The sequence below is a fragment of the Cryptococcus depauperatus genome, chromosome 8 (assembly GCF_001720195.1).
Source record: "Cryptococcus depauperatus CBS 7841 chromosome 8, complete sequence".
Lineage (NCBI taxonomy): Eukaryota > Fungi > Basidiomycota > Tremellomycetes > Tremellales > Cryptococcaceae > Cryptococcus > Cryptococcus depauperatus.
Window position 1 is genome coordinate 201,642 of NC_089475.1, and position 16,348 is coordinate 217,989.

At 46.0% G+C, this 16,348-nt stretch overlaps 6 protein-coding genes across 6 annotated transcripts; 3 read left to right on the forward strand and 3 right to left on the reverse strand.

The window, feature by feature from the left end:
- Positions 1–416: 416 nt before the first annotated feature.
- On the forward strand, positions 417–4,810 carry L203_105979 (uncharacterized protein; the record flags this gene model as incomplete). Its single annotated transcript, XM_066215340.1, has 13 exons — positions 417–633; positions 678–1,517; positions 1,583–1,946; positions 1,992–2,482; positions 2,538–2,547; positions 2,602–2,682; positions 2,737–3,087; positions 3,135–3,159; positions 3,209–3,292; positions 3,339–3,403; positions 3,455–3,469; positions 3,516–3,832; positions 3,882–4,810. The coding sequence occupies 13 exons, from the start codon at positions 417–419 to the stop codon at positions 4,808–4,810; spliced, it is 3,789 nt and encodes a 1,262-aa protein (XP_066071437.1).
- A 662-nt stretch (positions 4,811–5,472) lies between these two features.
- On the forward strand, positions 5,473–8,691 carry L203_105980 (uncharacterized protein; the record flags this gene model as incomplete). The annotated part of the gene is made up of 5 exons (XM_066215341.1): positions 5,473–6,041; positions 6,090–7,117; positions 7,166–7,342; positions 7,428–7,559; positions 7,607–8,691. The coding sequence occupies 5 exons, from the start codon at positions 5,473–5,475 to the stop codon at positions 8,689–8,691; spliced, it is 2,991 nt and encodes a 996-aa protein (XP_066071438.1).
- Positions 8,692–9,024: 333 nt separating this feature from the next.
- Positions 9,025–10,785, forward strand: L203_105981 (uncharacterized protein; the record flags this gene model as incomplete). Its single annotated transcript, XM_066215342.1, has 5 exons — positions 9,025–9,190; positions 9,243–9,644; positions 9,693–9,867; positions 9,920–10,059; positions 10,145–10,785. The coding sequence occupies 5 exons, from the start codon at positions 9,025–9,027 to the stop codon at positions 10,783–10,785; spliced, it is 1,524 nt and encodes a 507-aa protein (XP_066071439.1).
- A 214-nt stretch (positions 10,786–10,999) lies between these two features.
- L203_105982 (uncharacterized protein) lies at positions 11,000–11,988 on the reverse strand (the record flags this gene model as incomplete). The annotated part of the gene is made up of 6 exons (XM_066215343.1): positions 11,000–11,137; positions 11,201–11,296; positions 11,345–11,435; positions 11,483–11,593; positions 11,642–11,732; positions 11,784–11,988. 6 exons carry the CDS (start codon positions 11,986–11,988, stop codon positions 11,000–11,002), a joined length of 732 nt encoding a protein of 243 aa, XP_066071440.1.
- Positions 11,989–12,401: 413 nt separating this feature from the next.
- Positions 12,402–13,768, reverse strand: L203_105983 (uncharacterized protein; the record flags this gene model as incomplete). The annotated part of the gene is made up of 6 exons (XM_066215344.1): positions 12,402–12,670; positions 12,716–13,077; positions 13,207–13,265; positions 13,312–13,442; positions 13,492–13,557; positions 13,606–13,768. 6 exons carry the CDS (start codon positions 13,766–13,768, stop codon positions 12,402–12,404), a joined length of 1,050 nt encoding a protein of 349 aa, XP_066071441.1.
- A 985-nt stretch (positions 13,769–14,753) lies between these two features.
- On the reverse strand, positions 14,754–15,513 carry L203_105984 (uncharacterized protein; the record flags this gene model as incomplete). Its single annotated transcript, XM_066215345.1, has 2 exons — positions 14,754–15,300; positions 15,353–15,513. 2 exons carry the CDS (start codon positions 15,511–15,513, stop codon positions 14,754–14,756), a joined length of 708 nt encoding a protein of 235 aa, XP_066071442.1.
- Between the last annotated feature and the right edge of the window lie 835 nt (positions 15,514–16,348).

Consider the following 16,348-nt stretch of genomic DNA (forward strand, 5'->3'; position numbering starts at 1 on the left):
AAACCCAATCAATATATATATATTATATATAAATGGGAGAAAAAAAGTTTTGGGAAAAAAAAAGCGTCGCAGTGCAGAATTAATGCGTGCGTATCTGGACCGAGTCATATTTTTCCATTCCCAAATCCGACCAAAGTGCCCAAAAATACATCCGTCAATTGAATTTACCACCCAATTTTCAATCACATGCATTGTTCAAACGGTGGCAAATTCCGCTTTTGTGCGCACAGACACCTTTACGCGCTACGAATAGAGAGCATATCGGAGGCCCGTGCGCAAGATACGTACGCTTTCGCTTGTAAGCTATGAACAGTAATGGTAGCGTGAGATAAGGCGGCGGTCGCCGCCATTTCGACATTTGTTTGTCTGCTTTTCATTTTCTTTTGAAACTAACGTATTTGAATTGGATGATAACAATGACTTTAGCTCTTTACTTGCGACCTTCCCCAAGAGCTTTCTTTATATTTGCCTCAACGGGTGTTTTGTTATTTCGTCAGCCGTCGGCACAAGAGACCAAGGCTTCAAAAAGCGTAGTCGTCGCAGAGTTCCTTCCCCAGGAGGAGATCAACGTTTACGATCTCGTCAAAGTTGGAGAGGTTGAGGGTGTATTGGGCGTCGTCAGTGTCCCTAGCGGTAGGTCAAGGCGGCGTTTGAGCAGGAGGAACTCATCGAAGCAGACAGGTCACCCATACCAGAAATATTCTTACTCTTGCTCACCCATACGATCCCGCTCCCACCATTGGTTCCCTCCTCGAGCCTTCGCCCATGCAAGCTCATATCGGTAGATTTCTATTCCCTGTCATCGTCCTATTGGGATAGTCCTGAACTTTGCAATGTGCCACAAATGATAGACTATGAAGATGAATATGAAAATGTTGGTGCGACATATGCAGGCGGATCTCAGGCTACGCTGTCCAACGCTCAGCGAGAAGGTGTCAGCCATCCATGTAGTGGCATGAAAAAGTACCTCGAATCGTCGTCATTCTTTCATGCTGAAGGCTGCAAATGGGATATTTCCTCAAGATTATCATCATCTTCAAACTGGATCAGAGAAGCAGGCTTGGTAACTCACCCCTTGGAGGAGTTTGATGACCGGTTCGTGTGGAATAAGAGCTTGTTGGAACCGTTTCTGGCGTTTAGGAAAGGACTGGAAGAGAAAGTGCGAACGAAACTCGACAGAGCTTCCCTACTCATACCTATCATCCAAGGGTTCTGCGGAAGCTTGCCCATTTTTAATGGAGGCTCTTTGAATGGGACGCCGCCAATGGCTTCATTGGGTCTGATATCCCGTCTCAGCTGGAAAAGGGCTGGCGCACGATTTAGGACAAGAGGGATAGATGACGATGGTCAAGTAGCAAATTTTGTCGAGACAGAGGTCCTTATGGCGCTGGAAGACAAAGTGATGAGTTATGTTCAAGTTAGGGGAAGTGTTCCACTTTTTTGGGAGCAGCCCAGCCAGGGATTACAAACGTTACAGCAAAGAGTCGAAATCACTCGTGTACGTCTCGTCACTCCTAGTAGGAGCTAACTAGAGGGTAGCCGCCACAAGCAACTCAACCAGCATTTGACAAACATTTTTTAGAATTACTAGAACACTACAACTGTATACATGCGATAAATCTTCTTGGTCAAAAAGATGCGGAAGCCAAGCTTTCGCTCGCCTATTCTTCCCATCTTGCTGCGCTGAAAGAAAATCTAGAACAAATACCAAAGTCGGAAAAAGAAGACATGGTTGTACAACCTCGAGGGGCATTGGAATTGACGCCGTATGATTTCCATTCGGTTGTCAGAATAGAAGGGCACGACGCGGTGCGACGTGATCTAGATAAAGAGCTGGTAAAAGTAATGAGGAGCAGAGAGAAGTTTGGTTGGACTCTAGTGGATATAAAAAGTGGAGAAGTTGTAGTTGAACAATGTGGAGTGTTTCGAACAAATTGTCTCGACTGGTATGTTCATTCTTACTTGTCCCCGGCATAGGCTTAAAAAAACAGCTTGGATCGGACAAACTATGTTCAAGATATACTATCAGCCCTTTCCCTCACAAGTTTTCTCCGTTCCATTTCTTCACCTCTCCTCTCCTTTCCAACCCTTTGGGCTGCTCACCGCGAACTCTGGGCAGATAACGGTGATCGACTCTCTAAAATATATGCCGGCACAGGTGCTATTAACACCAGTGCCACCCGAAGTGGTAAAAAGACACTTGCTGGATTTCTAAGTGACGCCACCAAAAGTGTGAGCAGGGCGTATGTCAATAACTTTCAAGATAGAGGCAAACAAGCTGCTATTGATTTGCTGTTAGGCATGGTGGCTGGTCAGAGACCCGTCATATTATTTGACCCGATTAGCGAAAAGGTACAGGCTGCACTGGCAGAGAGAGTGGAAGAGTTTTCGAGCAATCGAAAGGTGGTGATTTTTGCTGGAACGTGGAATCTGAATGGAAAAGCACCACATGAGGCATTAGATGACTGGCTCTTCCCGCTCAGTGAGTTGTATCTGTGATATGTGGGTTTTGTGGTAACTCACAAGGGCATTTGTAGATAACTACGAGTAAGCAACCCTAAAACATTAAGGTTGCGATCAGCTGACTTGTCTCTATGTCAGCCCGGATATCTACATGGTTGCATTCCAAGAGGTTGTAGAACTCACCCCAGGTCAGATCCTACAAACCGATCCTGCCAAACGGTAAGCTTTCTATCGGTATTTGCGCTGGTACTCACCTTGGTTCCAACTTGTCAGACAAAAATGGGAAAAGCATATTATGGAGACCTTCCAGATGCACAGACCTGATCAATACCTCCTCTTTCGAAGTGATCAACTCGTTGGTACAGTGCTCATGGTAATCCTTAAAAAACCCCTTGCACCACACCTTCGTAATGTAGAGTCAGCAGCAAAAAAAACAGGTCTTCAAGGACTCAGTGGAAATAAGGGCGGTATTGCTATCCGATTTAACTTGTACGATTCCACAGTATGCCTTGTCACTTGTCATTTGGCAGCGGGACATGGGAATGTGGGTGATCGAAACGCGGATTGGCGGACTGTCGTCTCTGGGTTGAAGTTTCTGAGGGGGAAGCTCATTGATGATCACGAGTGACGTTTTTTTCTCAAGTTGGAGGTGCGAAGCTGATGGTTTGAAGGATCATCATTTGGGCTGCGGATTTTGTGAGGTCTCAACTATGAAGATTAGACAAATACTGACCGATTGGTTAAGAATTATCGTATTGCGATGTCTAATCCCGAGGTCCGAGGACTCATTGAACGTAATGAGCTTGACGCTCTTCTAGGAGCTGATCAAGTGAGAAATGATTCTATGAATGAGATATTTACTAACACAGCACTAGATGTTGAATGCGGTGGATGAGGGTGAAATCTTCATGGGCTACGATGAGGGGCCAATACGATTCAAGTATGTCAAGTATGGATTATTTAATTTTTATGCTAATCTCTCATTAACTAGGCCAACGTACAAGTTGTATGTGCATTGCTTATTGTAGGACTTGCAGTTAATGTATACATAGTGATAACGGTACGGAAAACTATGACACTAGTGAAAAACAACGTATTCCCTCCTGGACTGATCGAATTCTGTTCAAGGGCTCTTCTTTACGCCTGAAAGAATATGCTCGTGCCGAGCTGATGACTTCTGATCATCGTCCTGTATATGCAATATTCGACGCAACTATCAAGAAAGTTGACCAAGAAAGAAAAGAGGAGATTGCCAAAGAACTATTACATGAGATCCTCAGCAAGGACGAGAAAAAGAAACTTGGTGAGAAGCTGGGTATTGAGGTCGGAGATGAAAGCGTAAGGAATACTATCCGAGAGATGGCGAAAGGCGAGTCTTGTAAGGTATACTACCAGATAACAACTAATGACGTAACAAGTGAATATATTGCCCTCTCCTAGAGCAGATAGTAGTCCGAGGCTATCTCCTAGACCTAGATCGTCTTCTTCAGTGACAGAAAAGGGCAATCCCACTCTGGCGACTGCAAATGGACGAATTCGTTCCATATCTAGTCTACAGCCTCCTTCTACCTCTGCTTCGAGTTCGTTGAGAGCTCTAGCAACTAGCCATTCCTCAACGAGCCTGTCGTCGAGGAGAAGACCTACACCGCCATTGCCGCCTCGTCCTGGTTACTCTCCTACTTCATCCTCGATCAATCTGTTGCCCTTGCAACATGCAAACAAATCGCTCACTCCTCCATCTCAATCGATATCTCACACAGCGCCCGTTGAGACAAGACTGCCTACGGCCTCTCGTGCTTCGTTTGCCCCTTCGTCACCTATCATTCCGAGTAGCACAGGTGACTTTGTCATGATTCCTAAAGCTGCGGCCACCACCCGTCGAGCTCCTCCGCTACCTCCCCGTGCTGTTGCATCCTCCCAGCCGTCAGCGAAACAGCCTTCCTCCACCAGTGTAAACGTTCCTCGGCCCAAAGTGCGGCCCTCAGTACTCCCTGCACCCAGAAAATCACTGGACTTGAACGGCTCACCTCCCAAGGGATTAGTATCACCTGTGAGGCCTGACATAGTCATGGCCAAAATCAAAAGCTCTAGACCTCCGCCTCCTGCTCCAAGACAAAAACCAATTGAACGTGCAACGTCACTGTTGGCCTCTTCTCCCGCAACCACAGCATCCGGAAGGAAAGCTGGAGAAACCGGCAGGACTGAAACATGTCATGAGCGATCAGCAAGCTCGTCGCCAGAGAGCAGACAACGTCCACCGCCCGTCATACCTACCAAACCTAGCGCGCTGAGAGGAATCCATTGCAAGACAGAGAGATCAGAATTTGGCGAGAAAACCGATAGGTAACTGAGAGGAGTAAGGATGAACCATTGTGCGTTGTAATGACATGTAAGAGCTATCGTAGAGAAGCATGAATCACTCTACACCATCGTATATCCAATACCATGGAAACTAGAGAAATGATGAAGAGAAAAAGAGGCATTTTGAGTTATTCACGTAAAAGCAAAAAATAAATTTTGTCTCAAACTACGTGTACCCTCAGGGCTTTCCAGTGCAGGAAAACGGATTAACCAGATGAGAAACTTGGAATGGCCATGCATATCTTATATTCCAACAGTTTTTTTATTTTCTTTCCCTCTTTCTTTCTTTCTCTTTCCTTCTTTCTTTTTCTTTGCCTACAACTGACCTATTATATTCATAATACAAACACCTGAAAGGACTTTTTACGTTGAGAGGGAAAAGGAGAAAGGAGCAGATAGACTGAGAGGGCCATCAGACTATAGAGCCAGCCAAGGTGGGTTAAGATGGAATGGACAGTCGTGGCCGTCTATGGTGGCTTAAAGAGAGATTATACTGACAGCCATCGTCTTATCCAATAGTTTATCCTCGCTACCCAAACAGGTTACCTTTTGCGACTCCTTTTATCCCTTTGCCGGAGAGAACCTCACACTCACTCCTCCCTGCCTTTCAACAGCCATCTCATACCTTTTTCATTGACTTCTTTAGCAATGGCTGTGAACTTTTCGACTTGTTCTTGTCCTCCTTACCAAGTTGATAATAATAACACATCCGTTGGCAAAGAACAGCGTCGGGATTCTTTGCGCAAACGTCCGTCGCTGAATCGTCCACTCAGTGAGATTTCGTCAAACGAAACTAAGCGGCGGTCAAATCGTTCCAGTGCGCATTCAAGCAAGTCGAGAAAGGACAAGGAAAGCCGACCCACGAGCGGGGTTGTTGAGAAAGTCGACAGTTCTGTGGACACGACGACGGTGAGGGAGAGGATGAGTACGGGAAAGATGTTACCGCAGACCATCACGGTCAATCTGAATGATTATGCGAGTAAAGCTCAGATTTCGGCTCTTGCGCCTCGAGAAGGGGTGGCGATGGCTTCTGACTTGTGTACAATGGTGACAAGTACCACGCCTTCCGGTACGGCTCCTAGGCAGTCGTCGAAAGAAAGGCCAGAGCTGGAACCAATAGGCTTGTCTACAAAGGAGCAAGACGAGCACGGCAGTGCAAAACAAACTTCAAGTTGTGCAGATGAAGGCGATGAGCGTATGGAGACACTGGGAGATCTGTAGGTTTGAGATGGGTTGATGAATGGCAAAGCTAATGACCCTTCTAGCGACAAGGAGTTATCTGCATTTCTCAAAGTCCAACGCAACTCTCTTCGTTCTGTATCCGCGCCTTCGCCAGGCGCCACTTATGCAGAAGTAACTAGGCCTGCCCAAGCTCCTGAACCCGAGACCCACATTACATATTCAACAATGTCTAGTGTGCTTGTCTCTTCCAAGCCTCCTCCTAAATCCAAACCTTCGTGGCTCAAAAGAGCAAATGGCGCAGCCGGTGCGGCCCTTCGTTCCAAAACAAAGAGTCCAGCACTGAGTGAAGGCTCTCTCGGTTCTTCAAAGAATCAACTTCCTCCTTCGCTACCCTCTCGAAGAGGAAAAAGCAAGATTTCAGAATCCGTTTCTATGGCTAATCTGCAACACTTTCAATCTCAGTCGCAACCAGCGTCAGATATGACTCCTCTAGAGCCTAGCAAAATGTTATATGCCACTGTCGCCTCTACTCTTGGACATTCTTCCAGCCCATTACCGCTTCCATCACGCGATAATATTGGAGTCAACATCCGAGGACGCATCGCCGCATGGACATCTGCTGCCCAAGGATCTGGTTTCTCTCGCTCCGAATCTACCCAAAATCTTCAGCCCCAAGTGACAGGTTCGAGGAGTATACCGCATTCTGCCAGTAGGGTTTTTGGTCATGCTGGTTCGGCAATGCAAAAAGGTTGGGCAGGCCTTAGGTCGAGGGGTGCTGGGTCGAGCATGAGTGTCAGCAACATGAGCTCATTTGGACAACCATCTTCTCGTCGAGAAGCTACATGCGCTCCTCCCTTGAATGGAGGTCATAAGTCAAATATAAACCTTCACGCTGACTACAACGATGTCCAGGGCCACCCATGTTTTACTGAAGATATGATCAAACGACCAGCAGAAGGAGGTGGTGGCAAAGTGTTTGGGAGAGAGATTATCGATGCCGCAAGAGAGTGGAGAGTTGTCGATGCTGGTTTTGAGGTTGAGGGTCAGACGGAATGGGAGATGAAGAGAAGAAGGTTCTTACCAGCCGTTGTGATAAGGTCGTGTGATTATTGTGCGTATCTGACGCTCGTTTACATCATTCCTTATTGACATGATACAGTGCATATCTGGGGACCCAAGGAAGAAGGAATATTTAGAATAAGCGGAAGAAGCAGTCATCTTGCTGCACTTAAGAAACAGTTTGACTCTGGAGCGGATATCGATTTAAGAGACTGTCATCCTGGAGATTTGGATCCCCACTCTGTGGCAGGAATCTTCAAAACGTATATCCGAGAATGTGGGTAGTTTATGTTGAGTGCAGAGCTAACAGTAAACAGTGCCATCTCCCATCTTGACAAGGAATCTTGGACCCAAATTTGAAGATGTCGTGGCAAGAAAGAGGGAAGCAAGAGAAAAAACCGAGGATCTGTCTTCAATTAGAGAGTTTGAGAAGGAGTTTGACATGTTGTTACGACAACTGCCACAGGCTCACTGGTTCTTGTTGGCTGAAATTGGTATGTTGTTTGATTCTTCATCCCAAGCAGTTATTGATGAATTCTAGTCAAACTTCTCGACCTCATCCCAAAACACTCTCTCACTAACCGAATGACTCTTAACGCCCTCATGCTTTCCCTCGGTCCTTCACTCAACATACCTGGATTCGTCGTCGCGGAACTTATGGACCGACACAAAGACATCTTCAAGGAACCTCTATCTCCTTCCACCTTTGGTAACGGTCATGATTTGATCATCTTGGGAGGAGTGGATATTCCATTTGTTGCGCCGCCTAGTGCCCAGAGTAGTACTTTCTCCTGGGAAGCAAGCTCTGAGGATCCCTTGAGTTTGACAAAAGCTAAGAAACCTCCAAAGTTAACTACTAGGCCGAGCTTTACGAAGCTGCTTGGAGATAGCTCTATGGGTCTCAATAAACAAAAGAGCATAGACACGCTTCTGAACATCATTGGTCAAGAGCCTCCTAGAGTAGATGTTGCTGTTTTTCCAAATTCCCCTTTGCCCAGATTTTCTGATGACACCACCCCCCATGCTACACCAACCCGGGACAACAAACGAGACACTGTTGTGCCTTTTTCCGCGCCACCTTACATTACCTCAACTTTTTCCATACCCATAGCACCATCTTCAGCGACTGATCCAATCGAAGAGGTGCATTATGCTCCTGGTACGGTTGAGGAACGGTCCAAACTGTTCAGTACGCCTATTGCAGACAGGTATCTCGCTGGCCACTCTACTTTTGCATCTCTTCGAGGCTCTAGCGGTTCATTTGATACTGTCGGCTCAGCCACTGGAAGCATATTCCCCTCCAAAATCTCACGACCTGGCAGCTCTGCCTCAAACACATCCGCGACCAATCCAGCTACAATCATTCGTCGAGGTGCGCCCGTGTTTTTCCAGAGTGCTGGCGTGGAAGGCAATCGTCATGCTCGTAGCATGTCTGCTTTGCCCTTTACAACCACTTTACGCGATAAGGAAAAAGAAAACTTTAGGGGCCAAGGAATAGGTGCAGGAGTAAGTCGAAAGCGAAAAGACAAGCTTGCCAAGCAAGGTGAGGAAGAAGGGCGGGCAAAGAGGCTGTCGGCCGGACCGGGTGTTTTAGACGAGCTGATGCTGGGAGATATCCCAGTTTGATATGTGGGACTTATTGAGCTCATGTCAGAAAATTGTCTCATAACGAATTGCGTGGTGGCTTGTGAATAACAATTTGATCTGTTTTACTGTGCAAAGAAGAGGGTTAAGGGACAATTAACGATAATAACGAGCTCTCTTGATTTGGACGCTTCACCTCATTAACTAGTATATGTGTCATGTATGTGCTCTTTGAGTTGATTTATTTTTTATACCCAATTTGTGAGTTTTGGGCACCTAATTTTGGGATATTAAAAAATCCAGCCTAAAAAGAATAGACAATATTTAATTTTATCAATGTTATCTTATCTTTACCCTAGATAATCCATCTACAAAATGTCTAAACGTCTCCGCATAGCCTTTATACATCCGGATTTGGGAATTGGAGGAGCAGAAAGACTTGTAGTGGATGCTGCAGTAGCACTTAAAGCTCAAGGTCATCAAGTGCACATACTGACTTCTAGGCATGACCCCAAGAGATGTTTTGTAGAAACTGTAGACGGTGGGTGAACTAATCCTCTGTCTATATACGGTAAAGTCTGACATGATAGTAGGTACCTTGCCTGTCCATGTCCTTGGCTCTTCTCTTCCTCGCCATCTCCACTCTCGGTTGCCAATGACAATCATCTTTTCTATCCTTCGCTCTCTCCTACTTTCGATTCTTTTCCTCACTTCTCTCCTTCTTCCAGGCCCACCTTCGCTGCTAAACCCTCTGAGTCCTATGGAAAGGTTTGATGTGTTTATAGTGGACCAGCAAGCAGTCAGCATACCTCTATTGAGGTTGGTAAGCGGGACAAGGGTAGTGTTTTACTGTCACTTTCCAGATAAACTGTTGAGTGGTAAATGGGAAATTGACATACGGAAGGATACTGGATACGTGAAACGCAAGAAAGGGACTAGCCTTGTTCAACGGGTGTATAGATGGCCGATAGACAAATTAGAGGAGTATACAATAAGTGAGTTGATTTTTTGTCTGGCAATTTCTGAGCTGACAAGGAAGAAAGGTCAAGCAGATGTCATCCTCTCAAACTCGCAATTCTCTTCTCGTGTTTTTGGGTTAGCATTTTCAAGTCTGGCTTCCAAGCCCAGACGAGTGGTTTATCCTTGTATTGACGTAGACGCATACCAAGCTACACCCAGGCTTGACAGAAAAGACCACAGTGTAAAGGTCATACAATCGTAGGCCTTTCTATGACAATCCATAGACGATGAGAGCTGACCGATATCATAGGGACAGACCGACTATCGTATCCTTTAACAGATTTGAAGCAAAGAAAAACATAGCACTTGCCATTCGCGCATTCGCAGAACTTCGTAATGGTAGCTATATGAACCCTTCAGAATTCAACAAGTTGCGTTTTGTGATTGGAGGTAGGTCTGACGTATTTGGAGCCTCTATATGCCAAATTTGAAGGGCTCCGATATCAAAAGTTTTGAAGCTAAGAGTCATCTTTAGGTGGATATGACCAAGACGAAAGGGACAACACTTCTACTCTCTCATCTCTTCAGCAACTTTGTTCTGATCTGGAATTGTCTTTCCACACCATTGCGTCTATCTCGGAGACTTTTCAGCCTCCTGCCACAGTTCAAATTATTTTTCTCTTAAACTTTTCCAATGCCCAGCGTACACATCTTCTTACTGCTCCCTCTACCCGTTGCCTTGTCTACACGCCCGAAAATGAACATTTCGGAATTGTTCCCATTGAAGCTGGAGCAGCAGGACTAGTGGTGCTGGGCTGTGATTCGGGAGGGCCTGTCGAGACCATCGTGGACTTTTCTTCATCTTCAGATGGTCTGGGTAGTGGACTACTTCGACCTTCCACCCCTAAAGCCTGGGCAGAGGCTCTCAACACCTTGATCAGTCTTACACCCGATAAGCGAAAAGAAATATCAGAGTTTGCGCGACAAAGAACCAGATCAGAGTTCTCATTGTCAACATTAGGGATGAATATGGAAAAGGCTTGTAGAGATGCACTATCCTTGGGCGATTTACACGAACAGTTAGGAGATCATCTAATCAAGACTAGTCTTGGTCTGATTGGGCTCAGCATTGGTGGTTTGGGAGTTATATGGCTCATCTGGGGCGGCTCTTTGTGATTTATTTACAGGTTTAGCAGCCGGTTGTCGTAGAGCTTTGGCAAATGCATGCATTGAAACGATTGATGTGCCCAATTCAACGTAATGAGATATCACTTTGACATCCCCTCAATATTATAAATACCTGCTGAAAATTCATCACTCCACACCAAGAAAAGCCAACACATTTGGTTATCGCATGAAATCACTCCAGTACAAAGACACCGGTTGAAGATCACCTACTGCTCTTCCCTTCGCTTTGACTCGTGTTACTCTTTTTGCTGCTTGATCTTGCATCCTTGGCGTCCTTGCTCTCTTTTTTCTCCTTTTTAGGAGGCTCAGGTAGAAACATTTTGATAAATTCAACGGCGCCCTTCTCTTTTAGTTTTAGCCATTGATGTGCTTTTAAAAACCACAAAGAGAGCGGCCAACTCACGTAGGCCGGTATGCTTCCCTTGACTTTCCCTTTAGAATCTTTGACTTCTTTATTCTCAACAATACTGTATAATGTCACACAAAAAAGGGCTTTGAGCTATATTGGCTGTCAACAAGGATAAGACAAGAGGAAAGCATGACTGACCTTTGGCCACCATGTCAGCGTTCGGGTTTGGTCTCTGAACAGCAATAGCTCAAGATACTCCAACACTGCCAAGATCATCCAGTAGGAAAGCCTTTGAGACCAAGTTAGTTTACTTAATGAAAGGCTTAAATGACTTGCCATAATGCTCTATCTTTTCCAGACTTGATGGAACGATAGGAACAATACAAAGGTATAAAGTAGATGGCTGGCCATGTTATAAAATAATGTAAATACCATGGAGTTGTGTACCTTGCTGAAATGTAAGCCGCTATGCTTACAAGACATGATGGAACTGACCAGTAGACAAGATGAAGAAGAAGAAAAATTGAGATTCCTATATGAGGTGGAGCAACCAAATCTAAAAAGTCGAAGAGAGGTGGACAGATGGCTTTGATCTATAGTCTTCAGCTTTCGTCTAGATAACAGTAACCTACCCAACCATCGACAATTTCTCCACCTTTAACTTCCTCAGGTCTAATCTCTTCCAAAGCCTTTTCTTCCTTCTTTAGCTGCTTTCTTATTTCCTCCTTCTCATCTTTCTCTGCCTGCTGTGCTGCTTTAATGTGGTACAATGCAGCTTGCTGAGCCGGACCCCAACCCGTTGCCAATGCGGCTGCTTCCAATTCGGTCGGTTTTTTGGGCATATTCTTGCGTCTTCTTCTCTGGACGTCTTATACCCGAGCATACAATGACTTGGTCATATCGAGGATGAGCTGTTGATTCTGAATTGACTTGTCAGTTATGGGGCCTCAGTATCAATCAACATCCTTTGTCAATTCCCTTTGTTGCATTTATCTGGGATAGCAAGTGAAGGATTGGTAGCCTTATATATATATGTATATTTTTTTGCATGTATAAGTGTATAAAAGAGAAATGAAAAATACAAACTGAACATTAAATCTAGATCCGCGGAATTATCTTTGTGGCGATAAATCACCTCATTCTGACATAACAAGCATCCTTTTCTTTTAATTTGAAAACTTAACTGTCTATCCTGCACAACATCTTATCAGTGAGTTCACTCACATAATCTCTTTCGCTGGGTAATCTTTCTTCTCTAGTTTTCAAACCCTTCCTGGTTCTTGATGACCACTTTGATATCTCCACCGGCCGCTACTGCTTCAAATGCATTCGTACTATGTGTCAGAGGGAAACACTTGGTAATCAGCGGCTTGACGTTCACGACACCTCGCGAAAGCATATCGAGTGCGGAAGGGAAACAAGAAGCGGTATAACGTGTGATGCCCATCACATTGATTTCCTTGTTGGTGACGGCAAGGGTTGGGAAGAGGTTTGTTTGGATATGGCCAAGACCCACAGCTAGATCTGTGTCCTATCAGCAACAGATAAACCTCAAGAATGTTGGTTTACAATTACCACCCCGCTTGACAATAGCGATACCCATAAACATGCAATCTTCAGCCCCGGTGGCTTCGATTACACGGTCCACGCCTTCCTCTGAAACTAGGCCAGCCTTTTCAATAAATTCAGCCGCTACCTTCTTGGCCCATTCCCATTTTCTGTCCCCCGGAGTCACTTGTTCTTCGTCTACAACCTCACCGTCTTCTATAGCCGCTGTAGATCCAGTCTCAGATAGTGGTATGAGCTTATTTTTGCTGTGGCCGCTGCTGGGATTCTTGAGGGACGTTGTGGGTAGGTCTTTGGTTAGAAATACATGATCAAAGATTGGTTTGCCCGTCAATGGTGACATGTAATGCTTGGCAAATTCAACCCTAGAAGGATTATTGTCGAAGCCAATAATCTTGCGAGCCGAGTAGGCATGAGCGACAGCCCCCGCAATGAGACCTATAGGGCCGCAGCCGCTATCCAGGTTAGTGAAGAGCAGGACAAGCCTCACTCACAAGACAGCGACCGTCTTGTGGGGACCAAGATCGACTCTTTTACCCATCTGGACGCCAACCTGGAAATCCGTCAGCATCTGATTATCCGGAGGATTAAATATTCACGGCAAGGGGTTGGATACAACCTGCTTCTTCCCAAGACAGATGATCGGGTATGTGAGGTGCCATGTCTGCTGGCAAGGCAAAGAACCTTGACAGTGAGCCTACAGATCCAGGAGCGCCACAATAACGCATACCTCGTACCACTTTAGCCGTCAAACAGTCTCTGTAGCAGAGACGACCCACTGGGACAGATGTTGACTTTTCCCTCCTTGCAGTTGATACACCTTCGACAAGGCAGTCCGGGTTCGACTGCGGCTCATCAACATCGCTGTCGACGCCATCCATAAAAGCACCTACTCGCAACCCGATCGCCAACTTTGTGGGTCTTGACCCTATCTCCAACCGCGATAACCTTCCCAGAACTCTCATGGCCCATGACTATAGGTTGAGTGACTGGACGGCCTCCGACACCGCCTGCAAGATAGTTGTGAAGATCAGATCCACAGATACGTAAAGTCATGGATCGTCAGCCTCATCCCATCGCACACTCAACACAGCATCTCCAGAAATATGAAAAATACGACTCATCTGTTGCGATGACCTTGACCAAGACGCCGTCAGGCTGCAAGATTGGCATGGGCGTAGACCTGACCTCGATCGTTCTCTTTTTCACCAACACGCATGATGTGTTCTCTGGGAGGTTCAGACAAGTCACTTGGGGAGGCTGGGTCTTATTGAGAAAGTGGTATTCGGCCATGGCTAAAGTCGTGACTGATATTTTTATATACACGACATAAACACGATGCCTTGTCTGAAGCAATTTATAACTATCCAGATCTTTGAAACGCTCAACAGTCTAGCGGAACACCGGACCGGTAATTGCCGGTAATTACCGGGGCTCTTCCAAACATCACTACGTCAAATAAGTCCGTTAGAGAACTCGACTCCTTGTCTGCAATCCCATCCTCATCCATCTCGCTATCTTCATTGCTTAAGGCGTGTTCAGAGACCACAAGTCAGTCGACGAGATTTTCAGTAGAGTGACGGGAAAAATCAAATCAGGTCACCATGTGCAGAGGCGGTGGGCGTTTGGAGGAATGAGCGTCCAATGTACAGAGGTGTGCTGTAGCTTCAATGTGTATGTACATCGTACACTGGCCAAGGACTTTGAAGCGATTTATCGGAGTATCTCACAGTCTACTGTCTCTGTTATGAGAAATCACACGTGTCGATGGGATACATGACATTTCTACGTCGAACGCCTGCTTCCATATAACGTCGATAGTGACAGCACGATATCAACACTCCCTCTACCCGCTTCCAAACCATCAAAACCTTTATCAGCACCATTCTCGAGCTGATCCATGGTCGTGCTGCCATCATATGAAACAGCCGAGTCATCACGTCACCCAAATCCGCCCAAGTATATTGCCATATTGTACAATCTACACGTTCGTCGCTGCTATTTTCGACCTCACAGCCTGCAGCACCTCCTCTGCTGATTTTTATTTGAGGTCCCAGCATCCTTTGATCACATCCCCACCGTCCAGGCCGGATACATCTGGGAACTTCCTCTGCTCAAGCAGCTCGACCGCTCGGCCGTAATAGGCCCAATAATCTTCTGTAGATGTCCAATTCGGCGGGCGGTCCAGGAAGGGCCAATATCCTGTCAGAATGGCGTAAAAGATGGACCCGAGACTGAAGATATCGGTTGCTGGCGTCGACTCGGTTCCCATCTGGGGGTCAGAAAACGGTATGTCGGGCAGGTGTTCACCATCCAAGCCGAGCTCGGCACAAAACGACCCACCAAAGTCGCAGAGCCAAATACCGGCAAACGGCTGGGGAGCTTGGTGCACCACAAAGTTCTCTGGTCGCAGATCCGAGTGTATCACGCCCTTGCTGTGCAAATGCAAAATAGCTTCAGTAGCTTGCTCCCACAAACTCCAACAATGGAGAGTGGACAGTGTGGCGTGTTTCGTGTCAATGTAGCTCTGCAGGCTCCCATAAGGGGCCTCAGCAAGTAGGATACCAGAGGGATGAAGTCCAAGATAGCTGTCGAAACACTTAGCTTCTGGCCACAAACAGTCTAGAAGGCCGCACGAACGGAACGATTCTGGGATGCTTGCCCAGTCTTTCCAGAAGTTGCTGTTCAATAAGGAGGGCTGCTTGGTTTTTCGGCGAGTTTGGGCGAGGCGTCTTGACAACCGTTCCCGGAGTGACGAGAAAGAAGTCCGAGGTTGAACCGAGATAGGGTCGACGTTCCATTCTGTGATGTGTAGATGTTGGTTTTGTGTCTGGAGATGCAAATGGGAGTTGAGTCAGAGAAAAGAGTGGTGAATATGGATGTTGAGCAACTATTGGACTATTCATCACGTGACCTTTGTTCATTGTTCATTTTAGTTATCCATTTTCACTTATTGTTATCTACTTTTTATTGTCGTACTCATCCTAATTGTTAACTAGTTCCTCTCGTAATGAGCTTTGATTATAAGATATTAATACAAGGAATCTTTTGACCTTAACTCTTTTCTTCAGCGATGTATCATACGTTAATCCACAAATCAAACCTTGCATCAACCAAGTTCTCCAGCTATCTATCGATAGTGTGAAGTCAGAGACATTCATCTCTCCTATTCCAGTCCTTAACTTACCACTCACCTTTTCGTGATCCCAATACTAGCAAAAACGGGCGATGGCGATGGGGGTTTTATATACTCGCTTCGTCTGGTCTTGCTTGTTTAGCGGACTTGTTACGTAGCATCATCATATTGGCTCATGCAGAGGATGCTCGTCAAGAACACGGTGTGGGCTATGCCCCATGCGGTGTGGCGTTAAATTTCCCGATTACGCCTGTAGGATGGAAGATACACGGTAGCAGTCACGAAAAATGCAACATTGGGATGGTATCTGATATCAATATTTGCAAATTGTGTAAAGGAGCGACTGCTAGCAGCGAGCGGACAACTGAAATGACATCTCACAGACAGGCGTAAAAGAGAATGACAATCTAGTGGTTCATCTCATCTGCAGTTCCTGACCTCGTCCGCTCAAATCACACTCTTTCACATGGTGTACAACTCTATGCCTGCGGTTATCAACT